The 25,768-nt window shown below is 49.0% G+C and overlaps 1 protein-coding gene across 2 annotated transcripts; it reads right to left on the reverse strand.

The window, feature by feature from the left end:
* Window positions 1-747: 747 nt before the first annotated feature.
* On the reverse strand, window positions 748-25,388 carry UFD1 (ubiquitin recognition factor in ER associated degradation 1). Of its 2 annotated transcripts, none has more exons than XM_032398577.1 (12): window positions 25,270-25,388; window positions 22,003-22,109; window positions 21,565-21,597; window positions 18,563-18,684; window positions 14,754-14,884; window positions 12,281-12,353; window positions 7,847-7,915; window positions 6,941-7,006; window positions 6,622-6,669; window positions 5,745-5,833; window positions 4,543-4,624; window positions 748-866 (listed from the first exon to the last, which is right to left on the reverse strand). In XM_032398577.1, the coding sequence occupies exons 2-12, from the start codon at window positions 22,007-22,009 to the stop codon at window positions 792-794; spliced, it is 795 nt and encodes a 264-aa protein (XP_032254468.1). In that variant the 5' UTR covers window positions 22,010-22,109; window positions 25,270-25,388; the 3' UTR covers window positions 748-791. The 2 variants fall into 2 exon arrangements, with proteins under 2 accessions (XP_032254468.1, XP_032254467.1); XM_032398576.1 differs by having other exon boundaries at window positions 21,977-22,109; window positions 25,270-25,382.
* Window positions 25,389-25,768: the final 380 nt, after the last annotated feature.

A 25,768-nucleotide genomic window follows, 5' to 3' on the forward strand; every position in this document is an offset into this window, starting at 1 on the left:
ACCAAATTAATGCTAATAAAAAAGGTAGGCCAGCAGAACCTTGGATAATTTAATACATTAACTGGGAGTGGGGGGTAGGGAAGGAGAAATGTATCTTTAGCACTTATTTATTCTAATATTCATATTTGTGCTTCATCATGAAGTTGTTTCACTGTAGAACCGATTCATTAAGGAGTAAGTTATTTCCATATGAAATCAAATTACAAGACGAAATGTATTCAGATCAGGAATCCACCTTCTGAAGAATGGTTCTTTTGGGAAAAAAAATATCAATATGTAAAATAAAAACACCCTTCCTCATACACTTAAATTGCAGCCAGAGTAATGGGATAACCACTATTTATAGAGCATGTCTCTATTTAAGCCACTTTTTTCTAGGCCAAAGGTAACGCTCTAAGCTATCGACCTGGAAAAACAAAGAATAAGTGAAAAAAAGAGAAACAACACCTCAAGTTAGAGCAATTCAATCCCTTCCATTGATTTTTATCAGGAATTAGGGAACTCTGCTTTGGCTAAGGCAGTGGGAGCACCCCTCAAGGGCTGAAAGCAAGAAGGGGCAAGGAGGAGGATGCCTGCAGGACCTCAGAGTAAGGTTTCTCCTTCCCAAAATCATCCACCAAGTCTGAATGTTCCACTTACAGGTCACACGCAGTAAATCTTAGGTAACTCTAAACAAAACCTGAAGTGACAGAGCATCCACTGCAACAGTCTCATCCCCATCAGAGCCAGTAACTAAAAGCCATTATGTTGCAATTGATTATTTTATTTTCCAATCAGCCAACAGTCCCAACTTATGGCTTTCTTCCCTTTTTACGCAACGACTGTCCTTCTCCAGAGAAAGCGACGAATCTGCCTCCAGCTTCATCCTGAGTGTGAAGATAAAATACTATTTTCAGAAACTCCTTGGAGGCTTAGAATAAATGCTTGATTCTGTTGACTCATGTGCCAGCCACCCATTTACCTTACTTCCCCATTATTCATAATAAGAAATGGCTTTGAAATAGAAATCATAATCTATTGAATTGAGAAACAAAACCAGAGAATCACAACTATGCCTCTACCACAGCCTTTATTCTCAGATTGAATGTACATCCTTTTGCAGAAGTATCACGTTTTCAAAATGTAAAAAATATAAAATACACCTCCAAAAGAAAAATCATCTATAACTCCACCACCCAAAAATATTTCCACCCACTTTACTATATATGCTTATGTAAATTTTTCTCATACTTCCTGAGTCTCAAGTCGATGAATTTCTTTTCTAGTACACTCTAAAGGCTACAGAGAATTCCGTCATTGGGAGAGGCAATCTTCCACCATTGGACGTTACTTCCAGGTTTGTGATATTTTAAGCTGCTGTGGTGAGCAGCTTAATGTGTTTGCACACAACTCTGATCTTTTTCTTAGAAGTGTTATTCTACCATAAAAGGATTGCACACTTAAATTGTTTTTATTTTTGGTGTTTTTTTTTTAGGATTGCACATATTTTTAAGGCTTTTAATGTTATGGTCACTAACCAGCCCTCAGAAACATTCTATCAAGCTATTTTCCCACCAACAGAAAGAGGGCCTGTTTTTTCTCAACTGAAAACAGCAGGTATCTTTAATGAGCTTGTATTGCTAGTCAGTTGGAGGCATTCTCTATGGAAGAAGAGGATTTCACACTCCCTGATACATAGCCCTGCACCTGCCCCTGCCCCTCCCCACCCCACACAGGAGTGTATTGCTGGCGGGGGCCTGTACAGGGCTTATGTGGTGGCGACCATGTACATTTGAGTCATAGCTGAGCCATTCAGTCTTCCTTTCCTGCAGAGCCTTCGCTTTGTCCTGCTGTCCCTGTGTCTGGCTTCTCTCTTCTGCACACATTCAATCACAGCAGGCATCCTGCTGGTTTTGTCTGCTTGAAGGTGTATCTTGTAGGGCCTTTAGGCTGCCCTGCTTAGACTGGCCATCCTCTTGGTGCTGCGAATAGTTTCAGGCCTCTCTGTTTCCTGGATCTAGGGCTTTCTTATTTCTACTTTATGCCTTCATTTTAGTAGGGTACATCCTCCAAACGCTTCCTGAGAAAGGGTGCTTGAGGAATATCCTTTTGTGAGATCCTACATGTCTGAAAATCGCTTTTTCTACTCTCACATTTCCCTGATACGTTGACTATTGTTAGCATGCTAGGGCTGCCATAACAAAATACCATAGACTGGGCGGCTGAAACTACAGACATTTAGTTTCTCATAGTTCTGGAGAATGGAAGCCCAAGATCAGGGTGCTGACAGGGTTGGTTTCTTCTGAGGCCTCGCTCCTTGGCTTGCAGATGGCTGCCTTCTTGTGATGTGCTCGCATGGTCTTTCCTCTGTACATCCAATTTTCCTCTTCTTATAGGAAGAGTCAGACTGGATTAGGGGCCACCCTACTGGCCTCATTTTAACTTAATCACCTCTGTAAAGGCCTTACCTCCAAATACAGTCACATCCTGAGGTGCTGGGGGTTAAAGCTTCAACAAAGGATTTGGGGGAACACAATTCAGCCCATAAGAGCTGGGTACAGAATTTTTTGTGAAAGTTTCCTCTCAGAATTTTAGAGACGCTGCTCCATTATCTCCTAGCTTCCTGTGTCTTGCGCTAAGATGATGCCATTCTTAATCTGGGCATAACCTCTTTCCTCCTTCTGGAAGCTTTAGGATCTTTGCCTTGATAGGGGGCTGTTTTCATTCATGGTGCTGGATGCTCAGGGGGCCCTCTTGGCTGCAAACTCATGCCTTTCCATTTGGGGAAATTATTTCCCTGATGGTTCCTGACCCTTTGGTTTCTCTAATCTCTTTTCAGAACTCTTCAGAAAGTAGAAACTTTCTGACTCCAGTCTCCACACTGGGGTGAGCTGTCTAGGACATTCCTCAGGGCTCGCCAGACTGTCCAGAGAAAGCTCCTCCAACTGCAGTGAGCAACCCTGGCAGCCAGTGTGGGAGCCAAGCAAGGGAAAGACACCAAGGGCGACAACATTCAGGATGCAAACTGTCACTCATTCTCTCTTTTAGTTCAGTCCTGCTATCCACTCTGCTGATGGCCCCAGTCTAGGGACCTGCCATGATGCCTCTTCCAGAAGACGAGCCACCAGCTTTTTCTGGGGTCAGGTAGGCACAGCCCCAACGGGGCCGGGGAGGGGGCAGGGGCGGTGCTGTGGTTCTAAGTTCTTTGTGACACACATTCCATCTTTAGCCCCCCATTTCCAGAGGTGCCTTTCAGAGCTCTACTATCTAAACCACAGGCAGCTCAGGATGCAGCTTCCCACGGCCTATGCGGTCTGTTACCACTTGTCCTTCTGTTCTGGGGCTTTCAAAGTTTTGTAGCAGTTGCCTCCTCTTCTCGTCAATGTCTTTATTACCTTATTACCTTGTGCCACAGCTTTATGGGGGTTTAGGATGGGGTGGAGCTAAGCATGTGCCCTCAATCCCATCGTTAGCCATGCATTTCTTCTTGAATACTTATGGATTAAACAGCTCCAGCTATGCCTGCCAGCCTCGCCCTCCCTCTCCAGTACTCAGGTCACAAGTCAGCCTGGAGGAAGCCCCTGCTGAGGCCTCTAGGCCCAAGGCAGCAAGCCCCAGCCTGTAGCTGGCAAAGGCCTGGAAAGGCACTCAAGGAGGAATCAGAGGCTGAGGTCTCATCGGGAACCACACTTGTTCCTCCAAGCCTGGAAGTTCCCCAACCACCGCACAGGTAGAGGGGAAGAGTTCAGTGGTCAAGAGGCTGATGATGGCCCTGCAGCCAGGAGCTAGCCAGTAACTGGTCCTAGCTAGCAGTCTATCCTGAATGTGCTCACAGAACATCTGCCTTCTAGCCTACTCTAGGTCCCCAAGAGACTGAGTCTTTGAGAAAAGAAACCAAGAGAGCGGTGGGTCTAAAGTGTTGGTGTTCTAGAAATACACAGCACAATGGCCATGGCTGCCAGGTGGGGTGGGCGATCTGCAGTAGGGTGTGCTGGGTTTTCTGAGCTGGTTTCTAACACTTGGAAGAAGTGCCCACAAGGTGGGAACCTACCCTTTGCCAACACCTGCCCCCACCTGCAGCCTTCCCTTCCTGTTACAGGGGAACTCCTGGGCCGGGGGAGGCCCTTCCCCCTCAGGTCTCAGTGGAGGCCACTTCTAGAGGGTGGTGGCACAAAGGTGGCCATGTATTGGTCAGGAGCTTACCCCTGCACCCTGGGTGCCCTCGCCTCCACACATCTTCACACTCAAATCTGTAAAATGCAGACAATCACAGCAGCCACCGCAAGGGACTGGCTGGGCATTAAATAGTTAAGTATAAAGCACCAACATGGGGCCTGGCACTTGGGTCAGGGCTCTGTGAGCTGGTAAGGTGCTGATCACCACTACCAGGTGACACCAGAGCTATGGCCTGCACACACCCCACACAGCCTCAGCAGGATAATCAGGGTACCAGGGAGAGGAGCGCCCCAGGCATGGGGGGAAATAGGACAGAAACGCCCTCATTCAGAATGGAAAGTCATCACTAACAAACAACACTTCTCCTTACCAGTGAAATAAACTCACCTCTTCAACCTTTTTGACCAGTGGACGTGAATTTCTGATGAAAGTGATCTTACCAAGTTTAAATTCATAATTGGGAATTCCTCTGTGAAGGAAAGAGAGGAAGAAAAACGTTAGTTGCAGGAGAAAAGCATTTAAGTTCATTCCTGGCAATCAAGAGAAAAGCAAGCAGAGCAGACAAGCGTCATCCTGGCGACTCACTCTAGGGTATACCACTGTACCCATTCTGGCCTTGGGCCAGCCCTCTGGTGTTCCCCAGCATCCTTCCTGAAGTAATCAGAAGGCAACTGGGGCAGAGGCCTGTAGACCTGGTGCCTGGCCTGCAGTGAGGGGCCACCTGGAGGCTTGGGGGGCCCTCACCATCTCTGTCCTCTAGCCTCATAGACCCTGCAAGGGCTACATTCTCACTAAACTCTTTACACTCTCTCAAGACTGGGTAAAAATCACACTTCCAGGGGTACCTGGCTAGCTCAGTCGGTTGGGCGTCTGCCTTTAGCTCAGGTCATGATCCCAGAGTCCTGGGATCGAGCCCCACGTCAGGATCCCTGTTCAGCGGGAAGCCTGCTTCTCTCTCTCCCCCCTGCTCATGTTCTCTCTCTCTCAAATAAATAAATAAAATCTTAAACAAAAATAACACCACACTTCCAGCATTCTCCTTTTGCTCTAACACACACAGTAGACAGGTGACATATCTCATCCCCACCACCTCAATGACGGCCACCAGAGTAGGAACGTGCTCTGATAGTCCTTGAGCCAAATGACAAAAACACATTAAGTAAGGCAGCTCCGGCCTCCTGTTTGAGAAAAGTTGACATAATGGGACTTGATCAATTATTAGAAGTCACAAAACAGGAAAATGGAAAGATGACTAAACAGGAACCAGAAAGATCTGAAACAGGAGAGGAAGCTGATCAGGTACCACTTGGAGGCAGGCGGAGGCTGGACTGCAGTGGGAGAGGCTTGGCGGATGAGGCAGGGCACCAATATCCTCCCCCCTCAACCCCCACCGGGAAACATGGGCTTTGGTGGTGCTCCAGCCCACTGAGGAGAGCAGGCAGGGGCCATCCATCCACACCGCCAGCCTCCTTGGTCCAGGCTTTGCCTCTGGAGCTCGAGTGAGGTAGACCCACCCCAGGAATCTGGCACAGAGCCTCCCTGGAGGATGACAAAGCATCAGGGTGGAAGCAGAGCCAGAGCAGACCCACCTTTTAATGTCTCCAGGCTTGATTGGGGACGGGCTGGGTTCTACACCTTTCTTCTTCCCGTCCAGTCTATTCCCGGAGCCGGAGAAGGCCTGGATGAGGGAGCAGCAGAGTGCGCAAGAACTAGTGAGCACACATGTGCCCTGTGGCCAGAGACTGCTGCCAGGATGTGTGTGGGAGGTGCTGCTCAGAACCCTTAAGGACTGAAGCCCTCACTCCCCAGCTGCTGGTGTACAGACAGCCAAGAACTTTCCGCCGAGCCCCTCAGGAGACTGCTGTGAGATGAAAGGAACCTCCTGGCCCAAACAAAGCCACCCTACAAGGGCAGCCAGTAGCTAAGGATAGGTTGAAAGTTCTGGCCCCAGCCTCTGCAGGGCCACCCAGCTTGCCCCCCCCCACACCCCGGGGTGGGCTAAGGCCTCTGTTGCAGCTGCCCCACACAGCTCAGCTCCACTTTCCAGTCCTGACTCCTCTGCTGCCTCCCAGCACCCTGGTGCCAACACCCTGGACATCTCCACCTGCTTCCCAGGGAGGCTGGCGGGCCACAGTGCTGGGAGGTCACGCTGCAACTTCCTTTCAAAGAGTCACATTCTCAGAGATAAAGCAAATGTGCTCACATCTGGTAAATCTAAAAGAAGGGTACACGCGTGTCCTATTTTAACTTTTTGGTAGGTTAGAAATTTTCAAAAAAAGAAGAAAAATTGAATCCTGCCTTATAGAATTATTTGGAGGATTCCAGGAGAAAGTGGATGTAAAGGACCATGTAACTGAGAAAAGTGCCAGATACGTGCGTGCACAAAAACCGCAGGCCCAATCCCTGCAGAGGCCCCCAGATGGCACGGCGGGAGCACAGAAAGTAAAACTGTGGCCTGGTACTCACACGGAAGCCCAGCTCTCCAGCATAGCCACTGTGGTCAGCTTCGCCCTCCTGATGGGGACAGAAAAACGGTGATGAGCCTCTCAGCAGGGACACCCCAGCTTTTCTCTTAGGCCTCTCATTGCTACTGCTTTCCCTGCGCCCCCAACAGCTGGGACACACTGTGCCCCCGGGAGCAAGGCACGTGGCCGTGTCAGCATCAGCAGAGGCCAATCTCGACGTGTCCTCTGCCACGACACATGCAGGACACCCTCCCACAGAAGCCCCATTACTGAAGAGGGCAAACAGCATGGGGCTGCGGAGGGATGCTGGACAAACTTACGGCGGACTCCTCATGCTGGACTTGTCTTTCAGGCTCCTTATAGCCCAGGGGGGCATCGAAGTCCACCTGTGGTTCCAAGAGGAACAGTACAATTTTGGGATGTACTTAGACTTCCTTAGCTTTTCTGTTTTGACTTGACACAACCATTAGGTTCATACGTGGTTGCAAAAAATGCAACAGAAAGCTGCCCCTGTATACTTGGCCCAGTTTTCCCAATGGTAACATTTTATAAAATTACAGAGTATCACCATCAGGATAGCAACAGCGGCACCATCCCGCCCTCCTATTCAGATTTCCCAGTTAAGTTCTCACAATTTTATCATGAGTATAGGTCAATGTCTCCACCCCCACAGTCGAGATACTGGACTGTTCCAACCTCAAAGGGACCCCTTGAGTTGTCCTGTTACAACCACACCTGCCTCTCTTCTGGCCTTCTCCTAACTCCTGGTGACCACTATCCTGTCTTCCACTAAAGTCTCGCCGATTTCAAGAATGTAGTAACAAATGGAACCAGACAGAATATAACCTTTTGGGATTGGCCCCTCTTGCTCAGCAGCATTCCCTGGAGACCCACCACCAGGCTGCTGTGGGTACCAGTAGTTGCTTCCTACAAAGGAGCTGAGTAAGCTTCCTTAGCTTTCCAGAATATCCACGCTGTGGCCTGTCTGCAATGCTGGTGAGTGCAGCCACCTCAGAATCGGCTACAACTAACTGTGCCACCTCTTGGCTGGAGATGGGTCACCAGGTCAGCAGCCTCCTCACAGCGTTCTGGCATCACCTTCCTCCTTTCTCACCCACACAGTCCTAGGGGCTGCATGACACCCTGGCGGGGCAATGGCTTACAGGGGTCATCAACTGCCCCTCTACCCCCGGCCCAAGCACACTGTAAGCAGCAGAGGTACTCACATTCATGTCACACTCAATGATGGACACGGCCTTATCAGGCTTCGTCTCCATCACCCGTAGTTCATAGATCTGTGGGAAAACCACAAACATCAGCTGCACGGTTTCGTGGCAGCATCGGGGGCTGTCACCACTCATGTGACTGCGGCTCCCTACCTAGCTCCTGCAGACATACTGTTCACCTCCCGGACACCGTCCCCCAGCCACACCTCTTGCTGTGACAAGGGGGCTGCCTTTTGCGGGGTTTGGCTGCTTTGATGCCTGCCCAGCACTCAACAGAGGCTGTTCCCTATAAGCAGTTCAAATCAGACAGGGTAGTTATATATCAAATTGCAAAAGACACAACCTTTATCCCAGGAAGTTCACTTCTAAGAATTTATTCTAAGTAAATAATTAGCTAAACACCCAAAGAGAAAATTCTGAGAAGGCTCTCTCCAACATTGCTAATAATAGTGCGTGCTCAAAATATCCACCAATAGATTGGTTAAACGAGTGATATTTGTCCACATATAAAGAAATTACAGTCAGCAGGGGAATACTATGCAGCCAACAGGAAAATAAGTTAAAAAGTCAGTTATACTGCTGTGTTCCAAGATGATCTCAAGTATGTAACAAACATAGAAAAGTCCAGAAGGATAAGAGCTAAAAGTGGCGGAATCTGCTTTTTCCTGCACTGTTTTTGGTTCTTTTTACCTAGGGTATGTCTTGCTTTTGTAAAGAATAGTCCAGAGAGTCCCACCATGGAAAAAAGCCTAAACATTAGTAAAGTGAGAGGGCTTCGTGTGCCCAGGCTGCTTTCTAAAGTTTCCTCATTATTTATAGAAGATAAGCAGCAAGGCATGCATGCCACTGTGTGGATGTAACCCAGTTTCTCCACTCAACATCCGGGCTGGCTCCACTGGTTTTGCCATCCCGTCTACACCACCACCAACACTGCCATGGTATCTGTCAATGCTGGGGCCACATGTTCTCATTTTGTTGCAGTCGTGCTTTCAAACTGCAGATCACAACTGATTAGTGGGCCATAAAACTAACTGTGTCATAACCAGAGCTGGGAAAGAAAAATCACGGAAGGAGCACAACAGAAATACTAGACTATGTTGCATGTGGTAACAAGAAATACTTCTGTGACTTTTTTTTAGTTTTTTGTATCGTCACACTGCATCTAAAACAGTAATTTTAAACTGTCTTTAAACACTCAACATGTACGTAGAATTCCCAGTTATTTTTACTGATTGAACATTTTCCTGGATTGCAAATAGAGAACACTTTCATTCTGAACAACTCTTTAGACTTCTTCTTTTCCAATATTTGAGATATCCTCGTTTCAGGCTTACGTGTTAAATACTATTACCGCTTTATGTGGCGATGTTTACCAAGATTTACTTTGTATTTGCTAGTTTATTTGTTCACTGTTCCTTCTGGCATGCTGGTCTTTCCTTCTAGGATACTGCTTACTCCTGAAGCACATGCTTTTAAAGTTCCATTGGTAAATAAACTCTCTCTGATTTTGCTAATCTGAAAGTATTTTGATTGCATTCTCTAAAGATGAAGATAACTTTGGTGACAGTTCCTGTCATCCTTTGAAGATACACTCGATCCTTGAACAACACAGGTTTGAACTGCACTGGTCCACTTACATGGGGAGTTTTCACAGTCTATTTTCTCTCGCTTGTTGACTCTTAGTAACATTTTCTTTTCTCCAGCTTACTCTACTGCAACGGCCCAGTTTATGACAGACATAACATCACTATGTGTGTTCATCGGCTGTTCCTGTTCGTGGTAAGGCTCCCGGTCAACAGTAGACAATAGTGAAGTTTTGGGGAGTGAGACGTTATACACGGAGTTTTCACTGTGCAGGGCTGGGTGACCCTAACCCCATATTCTGCAAGGGTCAACTGTTTTCTGCTATTTGGGGCTGTAATGGCTGCCGTTCCTTTCTAAGTACCTGCTCTCTGCTTACCTCTCGGTATCTGGTATTCGGTGTCTGCAACTCACCCTATGTGATATACCCTATACTCCCTGTAACTGTGGGCTGAAGGCCAGCTCTAAAACAATTTCACTTACTGTTTCTTCACAATATCACAACTCCTCCGCTCTCTCCTGCTGGTATTTTCACCGAGCATGTGTGATTTTCTCAGGATCCCCAATACCCTAGTCTCCCCTGTGCTCATGAACTTGATTCTCTGTGTAGATTTCTAAGGTACTTCTCCAAATTTAGCTTTCATTTCATGAATTCTTTGTCAGCTGTTATTTAACTCTTTGACTGTTTTTCAAATCTTCCTAGTTATTTTTGGTAGTCTTTTGCTGATTGCTAAATTTTATGATTCCATTTTAAAAATGTTTTTGAACATTTTATACATAATTACTTTATATTTGCATCTGAAAATGCCAATACTGGGGCCCCTGGGTGGCTCAGTTGGTTAAGCGTCTGCCTTCAGTTCAGGTCATGATCTCAGGGTCCTGGGATCAAGCCCTGAGTCTGGCTCCCTGCTCAGTGGGGGAGTCTGCTTCCCCCTCTCCTTCTGCCCTTCCACGGCCCCCACCCCCACCCAGCTCATGCTCTCTCTCAATAAATCAAATCTTAAAAAAACAAAACAAAATTAAAAAAAAAAATCCAACGAAAATGCCAATACTGATTTCCTTAAGGGTCTATGTCTGCTTTTCTTGTCTCTGCTTGGGTGTCTGGTGGTTTTATTATGAATTCGTTTGCTTATTCCATCTACAGCAGTCCTGAGGGCTTAAATAAACTGGGGCTGCTTCTCCCAGAGAGTATTTGGGTTCCCTCTCCTGGGATGAGGACAACATCCACCTCCGGATCTGTTTAAGCTCCTTTAAGGGTCTTACTTTAATGTGGAAGCCTCCAGTTCAGATCTCCCACTAAAGCACTGACATGGTCATTTGCACGCAGGACAACACTGTGAGAGATTCTTTAAAACCTCCTATGTTTTTAGCAAGACCAACAATGCATTCATAATCTAGACTTTATCATAAAATTAATCGGGTTTTATGAGAAGGGCCCTTTAGAGTACCTAGCCTTCCATACTTCCAGAAGTAGAAGTCCAAGCATTTCAATTCTATGTAACTCACCTTCCCTTTCAGTGTAAAAATTTCAATATTATCTTTTATCATCAATTTGGATTGTATTTAGCATTACTCACTTAATATTAAGAACATTAACATTAAGGCGGCCCATAATTATGAAAGTCTCAAGTATTCAGTTAAGGTAGAGAGTACCTAAAATGTCCCCCACAAAGCTAAAGGGAACAAGATTACTTCTTAGTTGAGGAGAAAATATAAAAGTGTGATTCAAAACCCACAGAATGACAAATAAGGATTCTCAGCAACAGATGCCTCAAACAGAAGGAAACTCAAAGAACACACTGGATCCCTACATTGACATGGAAGGAGCAACTGGCTGAACCACAGGCACCTCTTCTCAGTTGTGAGCGCCCGAGTCCCCGATGGGATGGGAGAGTGTGTGAAGGAGCAGGGAGCTGGCTCAGGGAAAGCCGGGCAGGGGCTGTGGTCACTCCTGAGCACCAGGAGGTCTGCTCTAGTGGCAGCTCCACGAGGGTCACCATCCACTGTCACAGTGGGTGAGGGTATCCACGTGGCTGTGCTCCATGCCTGTGGCAGGATGGGTTATCAGCTGGCTTGCCATCTATAACATCTTTCCTCAGCTTCTTGCCACAGATAACGGGGACGTGGATAATGTCTTGAATTTGGGTCACTTAAACAGGACATGAATGAGAAATGGGAGGGTGAGAGATGACGTTAGCTTACAGCTAAATTGTCTAGATCCAGACAGCTGGGCAAGCATTGAATCACAGATGAACATATATGGCGTTCAGACCCGAAAGACTCATGTCCAGAGGAGCTACTAAGGGAAAACCAGAGCTGAAGAAAACAGGAGGAAGAGGACATGTGCTCCCATGAGGAGAGGGCATGTGACCGCAGGCGACACCGTCCCTCGGCAGAGCCAGGCTCTGCTCTCCCTGAGCCCCACAGCACTTGGAGCATGTTGTAGGGCCAGCTCCTCAAGGGCCTGTCCAAGGGAATCACAAGGACGAGGACCCAGGCTGCTTTGTTTCTGTGTCCCCACAGACCAGCAAAGGGATTAGCTCAGATTACAGGTACAGTGGAGAGCTTCCTGACAGAGGCACAATCGGCACCCTTGGCATCATGGGATACAGACATATGATTAATAATGTTAAGCTCATGCACCTGTAAATGCAATCAATCAATTCTCCACACACAGTTGCTGAATGAATTACTATACGACTCTAAACACGAATCCACGGAGACTTAAAAAAGCAAGCAAACAGTAGGCAGCCATCATGATAAAAGCTAGGCATACCCTGCCTAAAAAGAACCCCCATTCAAACCCCAGAATGGAGACACTCACACTGCTGGCCCCATGGTGGAAACGCTCACCTTCTCATTGTAGTTGATGGCAATCACATCCCCCGTGGTCAGACAGGCAAAGTTTCTCAAGGCGTTTTCTAATCTGCAGACACACACTGTCAAGGCAACATGGAAACATGGGTACCTTAAATCTGAAACAAGTTCCATGACGGGTTTAGATCACCTCCGTCATAAAGTACACCAGACAGACATGTACCAAGCTGGTGCTAAAACACACGACTTTGACACAGTGGGATGATACTAAGCAATAATTATGGAAGGGTAAACCCATAGCATGGATGAATCTCGCAAACGCCGCTGAGGGAAAGAACCCGCCACAAAGTGTTCCCTCAAGAAAGGTAGCTCTCTGAGGGCTGGGAGGCACGGGGAGGCTCCTAGGGCTGGAGGTCAGGTGAGGACGGGCAGGCAAGGCCACAGAGGATCTTTCGGAAAGATGGAAATGTTCTGGTTACACGGGTGTTCACATTTGCCAACTCATCAAACCGTGCATTTTATTGTATGTAAACTACACCTGAACAAGATGATCTTAAAAATCCCATGGAAGCACAGAAGAAAAAAAGACTGAGTGAATGATAAATAGGCCCCCTCAAAAATCAAAGATGTTCTCTTTGACACTTTTGTTGTTTCTATCTTTTGGGTGGTAACCCAACTTTAGGGGTATGTTTCAAAAGAAAAACTAAAAAAATAAAAATTAAAAAGGAAAAAGGAACCTGTAAACTTTTTTTCTAATAGTAAATAGTAACTTCTTAAAAACTGAATAACCCAAATGCCCAGGCGAGGGAGTAATGCCTAATCACATGGAAGATTTTAACCACATCATCCTCATCAACTCAGAGAATTATTTTAAATAGAACGGTCAAACATACAACGTGGCTCCAGAACCCAGCAACGGGACACGGCATAGCAGGTGAGGCTCTCAGAGTCTGAGGGTGCAAGACTCAGCCTGTCTAGGATCCCTTCTCTTACTCATACCCTGTGTCTTACTCAGACAGCCTTCCGAGATGAGAAAAGCTTTGTGAAAAGGGTATTCTGTGCATACTGTCTTTGTCCCCTTGCATAAAATGCCCGGCTGTTGGGGTGCCCTCCCTTAACTCCTCCAGTGGCCCTTCGAGGCGAGAGGCGCTGAGCTGTCAGAGCCAGCCCACGCGGCCTCTGCGGGTGGAGCCGGCTTCTGCCTCACAGCCCTGCGTGCTCCCCCTTCTCCCTGCTGTGCTGAGTCTGGCTTTACTAAGACCTCCTCTATCCTGTCAGCCAGACTCGGGAGCACCAGACTGCCTCTCAGCTGACAAAAGGGACACTCTTTCTCCACGGGCTAAAAAGTTAACCATGCCTATAGAAACAGCCTCTGAAAACAATCTGGTAAGTCTGTACCACAACACACATGAAAATCCAGAGAAAGACCAGAAGGGGCTGCAGTCATGGAGGCAGACACCCCTGGGCACTGCCAGCCAGACAAGCACCTCCAAGGCAGAGCTCTGAGGCACCGGGCAAGCAGATCTTGCCAGAGGATGTCATCCTGCCTGTAAGATGGGAAGCATCCAACAATGAGAGCCATGAGCACAGCTCCCCAGACGCCCACTGTGTCCAGGGCCCAGTCATAGGGGACTCAACAGGCTTGTCCACAGACATGGTCAGCAAAAGACTCAACACAGCCCACCCACATCCAGGACATGGCCGGCAGCAAGCTTGCTCCCTGGTTTGGGGTGGGGACAGGGGTGTGCAACCAGAGGGGGGTGGAAGCAGGGTTTTTTCTGTTTTGTTTTTAACTGTCTACCTATCTGTATTGTTCAATTGTTTTTTTTTCAAGCCTTTTAAAAACAGGCGGTGGAGTGACCACTCTGTAACACGATCTGAACAAGCCAAGCTGGGGCCTCCAAGCCAGAGGTCTAGACCACAGACCACACACAACATTCTCCTTGCCCACACCAGTTACTCCTTAAATTATCAACACACATGTCTGGCTTACATTCAGAGAACATATCAAAACCCACTAAAACCTAAAATCTTTTCTTCGCTGTTGCTGACAGAAAATGTACTCTGTCAATGCTCCCCACTGGTTTGGAGTGCAAAGCGCTAACCCTGGGTAAAAGGTGAGGCTGAGTAGTGCTCATGGCTGAGCTGGGGCACCAGGGGCCCACTGGGGTAGGGTCCAGAGGGAGACCAGCCAGCCTCTTTCCACCAGAACACACTGAGCTTTGTGCCAGGTGCCCCAATCCACCTGGAGGAAGGGTTCCATTTTGCCCTCGAGGAAGTGCCTGGAGAGCATCCAGAAGCGTCCCATAGAGTGCCCAGGGTGTTTGTCCAGGGCCACGCTGGGGTGGACGTGCTGGCCAAACGCCATTCTTCTCCATTCACTACTTCAATCACAAACCAATGTGTGGTCCTCAAAGTAGGCACATGCTCAACAAAGAGCTCGGTAGTTTACAGACTACCGGCACACCTCTCCTTTGTCCAAAGAACCCTTCTTATCTCAAAAGGATACACTGCTTTGGGGTTGGTGATGTCCAGGAAGTCAGGGCTCTGAGGCTGGAATTTGGAGTACGTGGCCACTTGAAGGTTGACACTCTCCACCTGAACCAAGCCCCCTTCTTCCAACAGCAAATTCTGCATCATCTAAAGGAAGAAAAAGGCTACATGAGGCTCCTGGAAATTAAGTGGCCAGCGTTGAGCGCCATCTAACCACACACTCGGCAGGCCCAGGTCCAACATTCAGATGTCCTCTTCCTTGGGTCCCTGGAAGAGGAACCTGAGATGAGGTCCCCAAGTGATTTGATGTCAGGAAGGAGGAAAAAGCAAGCCAGCAAACAAGTCAAAGACATGAAAGGAAAGCCTTGGGGTGCTACCGGGAGGCTGCAGCTGGCAATGTGAGTGTCTCTGCCAGCCTCTGAGAAAAGATGGTCCACTGGGAGGGTCACCTGGAAGTGTGAGGTGCCAGCAGTGCCAGGTCTCCTAGGGGCACAGTGTTTCCCCAGGGAAGCTCACCCCCTCCCCCATACTTCTGAGCTGTCCCACACCCAACTTACAAGGCCTTGGGGCAAACAGGGCTGCAATGGAGGCAGGATAATGATGACACTAGGTGGGCTCACCTCACATGGAATGGCCCTATAGCTAAGGCGCAGGGTGGTGACAAGTCCCCACAGGGGTCTGCTACAGGGGGTCATATAAAACTGACAAGACACCCCACACCTCTATGAAATCACCCTGCATGGTGGACACTGGCTGAGGAACAAGGCGGAGAGAGAAGAACATAGGCATGTGAGTACCTGGTGTGCAGCAAGTCAAGACACCACAACCAAGGCTGACACTCGGGGGTCTGAGACAAGGAGGGTGGGCCAGAAATGAGAAACCCTGCACACCTTGGAATGGTTTTTTGCTTTTCTTATTTTAGAGTTGTTGTTGTTGTTTTAAGATTTATTTGAGAGAGCGAGCATGAGCGCTCATGTGAGTGTGAGCAGGGGGAGGGGAAAGGGAGAGGGAGAGAGAATCTCAAGCAGATTGCATGCTGAGCGCGGAGCCTGACGAGGGGCTTGTTCCTAGGACCCTGAGATCATGACCTGAGCCGAAACCAAGAGTCAGCCAACTAACCGACTGAGCCACCCAGGCGCCCCTTAAGAGTTTCTTTTTTTAAAGATTTTATTTATTTGACAGAGAGAGACACAGCGAGAGAGGGAACACAAGCAGGGGGAGCAGGAGAGGGAGAAGCAGGCTTCCCGCGTAGCAGGGAGCCCGATGCAGGGCTTGATCCCAGGACCCTGGGATCATGACCTGAGCCAAAGGCAGACGCTTAACGACTGAGCCACACAGGCGCCACCCCCCCCAGAGTTTCTTAAAGAGAACTTCAAACATAAAAGCAGACAGAACAGGGAGGGTGTCTACCTGGCTCAGTCAGTAGGGCATGAGACTCTGGATCTAGGGGTTGTAAGTTTGAGCCCCACACTGGGGGTAGATTACTAAAAACAAACAAACAAAAACTTAAAAAAAAAAAAAAAAGGGCAGAGAGAACTGCACGGGTGAGCCTCTATACACCCACCCCTGGCTTTAACCGTGATCAGGTCACAGCTGACCTCTACTCCTCAGTCACCGCCCCACTCCCTGGCCCGATCCCACACTGGGCTGCCCTGAAGCTGGTCCCAGGTACATCCCTTCAAGAACACTTCCCCCAGGTGACACTATTGAACAGTGCTGCTGACCACAGAGGCTCCACAGGGGTAGTTAGGAGGTGACTCTAAAAGCCCAAGGACAAGATGCATGTAAGAGGAAGGCAGGCCAGGGCCAAGGTGGGCAGAGGTCATGAGCAAGGCTAGAGAGTGAGCAGGGCCCCACAGACTAGCCTGTTGAGGTCCCCACACACTCTCGTTGAAGGGTGCTCGCCAGGCTGGGGTGGTCGCTCCGACAAATGCTACAGGCAGGCTGAGTAGGATGGAAAGGCAACGGACTTGGTAACTGGGACGTTCAGTGACCCTGGAGAGGGACGGTTTCATGGGAAGTGCTTTAAGGACTGGCAGTCAGTCTGCTGCAGCCCAAGCTCATAGTCCCTTAGGGATTTCCTTGGGAAATCTGCCAGAGAAGACGGAGGGTAACCGATGGCTAGAGGAAGGACACAGCCACTGGCAGCTCGAAGAGGAAAAGCAGGATCCCAGGCCCCCTGCTTGTGGTTGAATCAGCAGGCTCAGGCTCAGACAGGACTTGGGGAGAGAAGTGGCTGGTGGAAGAGCCCGAGGGCAGGGAGGAGGCTTCTCCAGGTCTGGTCCACTCCTTGTGTGCACAAGCCCCTGGAGGGCCTTGGTCACCATGGGGCACAGGTAGTATGACAGGCACCCCGTGGCAGGCATCCACACACTCCCAGTGGTCCTGGGCAGGGATCTCGATCTAGGCCAGTAGATGAGGCCTCAAGTACTAGAAGAGAGGCCAGCATCTGTTCCAGCTGACTCGCCCTGAAGAAGCCTGGGAGCTCCGGGTGGGATGGAGCCTGCCAAGCAGCTAATGGAAGGCACCTGCTCACAAACCCGCTGGGGGTGGAAAAGATCCTCAGGCCGGCTCTGCAGCAGCGTCTGGGAAACCCCAGGCAACCACCCACTCTAGTCAAGAGCTGGAAGACCGGCCCAGAAAGAAGCAGGTCCACGTTATCTAAAGAAGCTTCCCAGGGAATATGCTATTTCTCAGCAAAAGGGATCCAACTAGTTTTCTGATCCAAAATGGTCTGAGAGCCTGGATAAGGGGCCACCCAAACTCAATGTCTGTGGGCTAGAGAGAGAACCTTTGAGGTATGGTTTTCCCCAGGGTTACTATCTCCTCTTTTACCTCTTTGTAAGAGTCACAGAGGGCCTCTGAGGCTCCAGAACGGCCCTGGGAAGTTGTCAGTGCCCAACACTTCAGCCACCCACAGCACTCCATCTGATGAACAGGACAAGGCCTTGGACCCATGAGGGGTACCTGTAAACCCACACGACAATAAGGTGCTGAGCAGGGCAAGTGAGCAGGGAAGCAAGTGGAGTCTGGGCTTTGAGGCACGAGTAAGAGCTCCCTGGGGGACTGAGGCTAGAAAACAACATAGGAGAGGCCAGGCAGCAGGTGAGATGGGTGAGGTGGGGGAAGAGGCTGGCCCAGAGTAAGGGCCTAGTACTCAGGAAGGACCCAGGCTCAAGAGAAAGTCTGTTTCCATGGCAAGGAAGTGATGTGCTTTGGAAAAACTCAGCAGCCAGCCTGAGGATCTTTTCCACCCCCAGCGGGTATGTGAGCAGGTGCCTTCCATTAGCTGTTTGGCAGGCTCCATCCCACCCGGAGCTCCCAGGCTTCTTCAGGGCGAGTCAGCTGGAACAGATGCTGGCCTCTCTTCTAGTACCTGAGGCCTCGTCTACTGGCCTAGATCGAGATCCCTGCCCAGGACCACTGGGAGTGTGTGGATGCCTGCCGCGGGGTGCCTGTCATACTAGACAAGCATCTAAGCGCACTCGCACGCACACACAGTGACAGAACTGGGGAGAAATTAGTAAAAGTGGGGAGCAGATGTATTAAAACCTAAAATCCTGTACTCAGACCACTTCAAAAATACTCCTGCTTTATTATTTTTACAAAAGCCTTACCCAGGAGATGGCAGGTAAATAGCATGGCTGTGGTTTCTGGGCTACCGGTTGATCAACTGTCAAAGAAAAGGCACCCCTCCGAGCACACAGAGCCTTGTTCTGAATCCCATCCTTGTAGCCATGACACACGCTGAGGGTTGCCCTTCTATGGGGCCCCAAACCTGAGACAGGCCCACAGACTCTCCGAGACCGGCGCGGCCCCACTCACCCAGTGTGGGAGGTAGCAGATGCCCTCATCGGCCACAAACTCCAGCACACCGCAGTGCGTCATGCGGTCCGAGTTCTTGTTGGTCAGTTTGAACAGCATGGGGTACGTAATGTTGAGTCGGCCTAAAAAGGGGAGAGGCTGAGGCACAGCTGTGAGGGAGAAGTTCTATTCCCCAAATGCGCTCCTCTGAAAATCAGCCTCCCTGGGTGCCCATCATGGCTCCACACAGCCCCGCTCCTCAGAGCAGGCCCTCAGACCCACGAGGTGCTTCGGCCCCTGGGTGCCTGCCCATGCGCCCCCCATGCATATCACTTGGCCCAGAGCTCAGGAATGTTTGGTGACCCAGGGACACAGTACTGGCTTATACTTGAGGCTCTCTGAAATCCCAGTTTTAAAAGGTTGTATGTTAACTCATTTATTCATAAATAATTAATTGCCAACCACATGCTGGACAAAATCCCTGCCTGCAAAGGTTTCTAGTTAGAAAGGTGGGGAAAAAAGAAACACGTGCACTGAGATGTTGCAGTGCTGTGGGAAGGGTGGTATGGGGGAGGCAGCATTCCTGTAGTCATTCATGCCAGTCCTGGGCAGGCCAGCCAGGAAGGGAAGGCCAGGGAGGAAGCAGCCTGAACAAAGGCATGGAAGGAAGGGGAGCTCAGCCAGTTTGGGAATGGCTGGCCATCAGGTGAAACTGGGGCACAGGGAAAGGGTGAGAGTGTGGTCAGGAGGAGAGGGAGGCTGGGCCAGACACTATGCTGGGTGGGAGCATTCAGCAATGTGGGCTCTCAGCAAGGTCATGACACAGTACGCCCCCTCACTCTAGTGGTCCCAAGAGCAGGTGGCATGGACAGCCAGAGGCAGGCAAACAGGACTACTGGCAGGCTGACCCAGGAGGGCGGGAGGTGCAGGCAGTGTGAAGCAGGAGACCCAAGAGAGTCAGGGACCTGGGGGATGGGTCTGGGACAGACTGATGCAGTGACAAGTAACAGTGTTTGCCATTTTCCAGGCTCTCGCTTACTCTTTCCAGACCACTGAGGCAAGGACTTTTATCTACGGGGAACTAACATGCCCAGTCAGTGAGAAGCCCAGGATCACACAGCCCAGGAGTGACGATGCTGGGATTCAACCCAGGCTGCCAGCCCAGGTCTGAGGCTTAAGCACCAAAGCTCACTTTAGCCTGTTGGCTTAAGCAGACATGGCCACAAAAGCTCCATTCAGTGGCAGGAGGTATGGCAGACTCCGCCTGGGATCTTCCTGGAAATTACGATGATGCAGATCAGTAAGAAGCTTGGGCAGGAAGCCACAAATGGGGGAGAAGAGCCTGCAGAAGTGACAGCAGTGGGTATGGGTGTTCTCGCCCCATCGCCAAGGGTGACTTGGATGCTGGAGGCCAGGCCCTCTGTCCCCAGCACATCTCTCAGCTGTGGAGTCGTGAGGCAGAACGGTGGTCAGTCAGGGTAAAGCAGATCAGGCTCCAGCCAAGGATCCAAGATTCTTGTGGTTGGAAGAAACCCTGTGCTCCTCGTTTTCACACTGCATTTTCGGATTTAGAGAAGAGTCTCGGGGCTCCTGAGCCCTCTGCACCATCTCACCTCCTCCAAACTGAGCAGTGACCCTTTTATAAATTAAGACTCTCTGTAAGATTTCATTTGGACAAAGTTTCTTCCATGACTTATTAAAAGATTTGAACACTGTGATCTAAGCCCCCTGTCCCAATCCGAGTCTCTTCTCAGACATCTGTACCAAGGGTCACACCTGGCACTCAGTGCCTGGGTCAGCTCAAATGGAAAGGCAGGCTCTCTGGGGCGGGGGGCTTGTCTCCTCCTCTATGATGGGGCTATGAACCCCATGGGTCTGTTAACCCACTGGCTGTGCAGAGGCTAGAATTGCAGGCCTCTACCAGGTGTGGCCACTGCTGCTGCTGGCACTGGTTTAGCCCTGCTGGCTGAAGGCCACCTCCTGCCTTGACTGGTGTCACATGGCCTTGGGCTATTTACACACATACCACAGGGCACCATCTAGGAGGAGGTACTCCTGCCACATAGCAGCTTTGATGGATGGGTGCTGTGTTTCCCTGTTTAAAGATGAGGACACTGAAGTTCAGAGGCCAAGTCACTAGTCTATAGCCAGGCCAGGCCAGGTGCAAAGCCCAAGCTGGAATGATACCAGACCCACACCCCTTCCCTATGGTGCTGCCCCACATGTACCAGACACTGAGTGTGGACCCGCCCTCCAGTGGCCGCCACGTCTCCTGCCTCAGATAGGAGGAACTCACACCAGAAACACCACTGAATCTCGAAAGGAACTGACTGTGCCTGTGGCTGGGGGCATGAGGTCTCCATGGGTTGTTCTCATGGGATGAAGGCTCGAGGAAAGAGGAAGTATGGCTGCTCTCACAACCCATGGGACTTTCTGGCTCCTGCTATAAGAGAAAGGACCTGATGAGAGAGGCAGCTTCTGGGGCAGAAGACAACAGCTCAGTTTTTGATATGCTTTTCAATGCAATGGGGCAGACAGGGCCTGGAGCTGAGGAAACATGTTTGGGGAAGAGATGAGAAGCCTGCTGCATAGAATCCTCCTTGGAGTCCACTGCCTCCTTTAGGAGAAAACCTAGTGAACCCAGCCAGTAGCATCAGGGTGATGCCCCAGCAGGGTGAAAAGCATTGGTGCTCGAACTTTCCTTTAGTCCTGATGGGATCTGAATAAGGTGTATATGTGTGCAGGGGGTGGGGATTCAGAAGAGCAGAACCCCCTTCATAGGGGAGGGACCTAGAGCTGAGTACTTGCTGGCCCCAGCCTGGACAGCTGGCCACCGCCAGCCACCACCTCACCAGGGCATCTGCAGGCCCAGCCCTCCAGTCCAGGACACATCCTCCAAGGACAATTCCCAACCAGACATGATGAAGGTTGCCTATGTCCGAACATACTGAAGAGCATGTGCCAAGTTTCTGATGTCCATACTTAAATGACCTCAGTTCCCTAGTCATGGAGAAAATACTTACTGAGTTGATCGAGGGCCGAGGGCGGCATAATTACTATGGAAAGAATATTTAAGAAACATTAAGAAAATAAAATTAAAAAGGCAGAACAAAAGCCAAAGTTTAGTTTCTGTCGTATCTTTAAAACATACGAAATGATACTTGTGAGGTAGCCAGAATTTCATAATGATCTTTCATAAGGAATTTTACTTGCTGTAATTCACTGTGGGGAACCAAATGGCTATTAGCCATAAATCTAATCATAATTAGGACTCTCCCTCCCACCCCCAGACCCCCTTAGCAAGTCTAGGGCAAGTAAGATTTTCACTGTAACTAGCTTCTGGTTACACATGCAAAACAAGGGCTACTGAAGACTATAAGCACTGCAGGCTGAGGGCAGGAAAGGTTACTATTCAAAATAAAAACGAGCACATACTCTTCCCTCCTTTCTCCACATCTGACCTGTCATTAGGCCCTGCGAGCATGGACACGGAGAAGCAGCGGTACTGTGTGGAGAAGCGGTTCTGGAAGACCCGGGGAATTGGGTGGTCGAACATGTTGAAGGAGAACTACAAGGAAGGAAAGAGATGCTGGAGTTAGTACAGAACAAAGGTCCATTTCTTCACGTTGAAAGCCCAAACAAGTCAGGGCAGTTAATGCTGCTGAATGTCCTGGAAGAACAAGATGCACTGAAATCCTGATAGAGCAGAGCAATCTGCCCGAAGCACTTCCCGGGAGCTCGGGGAATCTCAGATCTGTTTCTACACATTCGGCCCTGCCCAGTCTCATCCCTCCTGTCTAGATTCCACTGCTTTTAGATGGTGCAATCTTACTAAAATATACAATTGGCCACGTCAAGCCTGTCATTAACCTCTTTCAGTCTCTCGCCCCTCACCCAAGGACTCAGGCCAGACCTCACACATACCTCAGGGACTTGTTACTGATGGCCCTGCAATCTCCTACACCTGCCACACCTGGTTGCTCCAACTGGAACACTTTCCCTCTTCTCATTAATTAAAAAAACAAAAACAAACTATTGAGTGCCCACTATCTGCTAGGCTCTGATCTAAGCACTGGCAAAACATCACTCTAGGATGTTTGCTCAGTAACAGGTGCAACATCTGCCTCGGAGGAGCTGACATTCAAGACAAAGGAAACAAATAAGAGAAAATAGCTGCATGTCTGGTGCTGATAAATGCTCTGAGGACAACACAGGGTAAGGGACAGAGAGCTCCTGGGAATGCTGTTTTATTTATTTTTTAAGATTTTATTTACTGATTTGAGAGAAGAGTAAGCGAGAGAGAGAGAGCAGAGCACAAGCCAGGGGAGGGGCAGAGGGACAGGGAGGAGCAGACTCCCCGTGGAGCAGGGAGCCCAACGTGGGACTCAGACCTGAATTGAAGGCAGATGCTTAACTAATTGAGCCACCCAGGCACCTGGGATTGCTATTTTAAATGGGTGGTCAGGAAGGGACTCTGCAGAGACTTGAATGCCAGGAGGGAGCCAAGCAAAAAACAGGGAATGGCATTCCAAGCAGCAGGAAGAGCAGGCACGAGGTGTTTGCATTCCTTCCCCTGGCTTCCATGACCATCCTTTCCTTGTTCCAGGAACCTTCCCTGCTTTGCCCAGGTTTTGGACTGGTGCCCCTCCAAGGTGCTCTCATGTTACACTGTGGTACTCCATCATGTTAATAAGTAAAGTCAAGACATGGTGCCACCAAAAAGGTGATATCCCAGCTTTTAACATGAGGCTTAGAAAACTTGTGACACAGTAATCTGGAGTCTTCTCAAAGTATTGCAATTACCATGATGTCCCTCCTACCCCCCTCCAATGTAAAACTGCACAACAGGGTACATATCCAAAAGAACTGAAAGCAGGCTCTTGAAAAGATATTTGTCTGATGTTCGAATGTTCATAGAGCACTATTCATAATAGCTAAGAGGTGGAAACAATCCAAGGGTCCATCAACAGATGAAAGGCGAAAAAAATGTGGTCTACCCAAAGGAATATTATTCAGCCTTTAAAAGGGAGGAAAATCTTATCACATCCTACAACGTGGATGAACCCTGAGGACGTTATGCTCAGTGAAATAAGCCCATCACAAAAAGACAAATACTATTTGATTTCACTTATATGAGGTCCCTGAGTTGTCAAATTCATAGAGACAAAAAGTAAAATGTTGGTTGCAGGGAACAGGTGAGGGGAAATGGGGGAATTATTGTTTAATGGGTACAGAGTTTCAGTTTTAAAGGATGAAAAAATTCTGGACATCCAATATACAACAATGTGAATATACTTAACATTACAGAATCTACGCTTAAAAATGGTTAAGATGGTAAATTTATGTATTTTTTACAAGTTTTAAAAAATATCTCACAATGGACAAATATTTCTTGACTTCATTCCAAATATACATTAAGTAGAGGGAAAGCCATCTACTGATAAGGTCCTTTACCAGCAATTCCAAAATTAGCAAGATGAATCTGCGGTCTTCTACAATACAAACACAGCATGTTCTTGCTTAAAATTTCAAATGGCTCTTCAATCCCTGGGAGCTTCAGCATAGTAGCTTTCAAGCCTTTGTCTCTCCTTTTTTTAAGCAGAACTCTGTTCCGCAGTCTTGGCCAGAAGGGTAACAAATGTGAAGGTAGAGCAGTGGGGGTTTCCCTAAGCCTTTCACTACACCACCCCATCTAAGCCATTTTTCCTCTTTGCTTTCATTCCTCCTTAAATCAGAAAATGCCCACAAAGTATTTAACACCCTTAACAATTTGCCTTCAGTCCACCCATATACCTGACCTTCTGCCCCTCTCTGCTGCTCCCAACCCCAAGTCCTACTTTCTTTTATAATCCCAATGCCTAGCATATTGCCTAGACCTCTTCAGATATTCAACGTCTTTAAGTGGATGAACTTGAGAATGGAAACATGATTCAACAATGACATACTTCGGATAAAACCTAATAACCATTATTTCTTTTTGCTAAAATAAACAAGTGACATTGAGGCAATGCCGAACAATGGTAATGAGACTAAGCTTCGCGGCCAGACTTGGCTTCAAATTTCCACTCCCCACTTCTCTGACCTCGAGTAAACTACTTCTTTAAACCTTGGTTTTTTTCATGGTTAAAATGATAATAATCATCCTTGCCTCCAACGGCATTGTAGGGATTAAATGGGATATGGTGTAATAAGGGACGGTGGGTGTTAAAAACTGTGTAACAGAAAAAGCGCCAGCAAAAACTAACTACTGTTATCTTTAATGAATCGCTTAAATAGCCAAAGGCATCATTACAACGGAGGTATGACCCAGAAGTACCGCGCTGGAGGAACTGGGGCAAGGGCTGAGTGTTCCCTTCCATGGGAATGGCCCCCAAGCATTCTCCCTGGGGGGCCCCTGACTCGACTCCTCACCCCCAGCAACTTTTCAATTAATTTGGTGTTATGGAAACCTGTTACGTGCCTAGCACTTGTGAGACCCGTGGGTGGACCCAAACGTAGAAGATTCCTTTTCACCCTGAAGGAGTTTAAGTCCAACTGAGAGGAAAGTCGAACTATGCCCGGAACCAGCGAAGACGAGCCAAGGCCGTTCGCGGTCAAGGGTCCGGCTCTTGCCCGGCCGGAGTGACTCGGCATCTCCGCGGCGGTCCAGTTAGCCCCGCCGGACCCGGCCTCGGCCCCCGGCCCCAGCCGCCAGCCCCAGCTCCCGGCCCCTGCCAGGCCGCGCTCACCATGGTGGACACCCCTGCCTCGCAGATGCCGCTTCGCCCAGATAACGTTAGGATGGGAACCAGCCGACCCTCTCTGCTCACAGCAGCCGCTGCCGCCGCTTCCGCTCCGACGCCCTGGGAGGCTCACCGGAAGTGCCGGACCTGCGACCCGGGGGGAGATGAGGAAGACAGGGGTAGGCTGCAAAGGAGAAAAAGCCAGGCAAAGACGCTAGGGTATAAAATTTCCCTGTAGTATAAACTAAAATACCATTTCCTAACTTTTTGTCTGCTCTAAAGTATTTTTTATAATTATTTTAAATTACATTTTTTTAGTACTCCCCTCTAGACGAATTTAGTGAGGCCCACTCTCCTTGTCGACTACACTACCCAGAATGCACATAGACCTTCCGGCTTTTGCGGCAGCCATCGAGGATGCTGGCGGAAGTAAGCTACACATCCGCCTTCGAACTACGCCGAGAGCTTTTTGAAAATCGTAAACTGACGACTTCGTTCGATGTAT

The sequence above is a fragment of the Phoca vitulina genome, unplaced genomic scaffold (genome assembly GCF_004348235.1).
Source record: "Phoca vitulina isolate PV1807 unplaced genomic scaffold, GSC_HSeal_1.0 scaffold117, whole genome shotgun sequence".
NCBI classification, from domain to species: domain Eukaryota; kingdom Metazoa; phylum Chordata; class Mammalia; order Carnivora; family Phocidae; genus Phoca; species Phoca vitulina.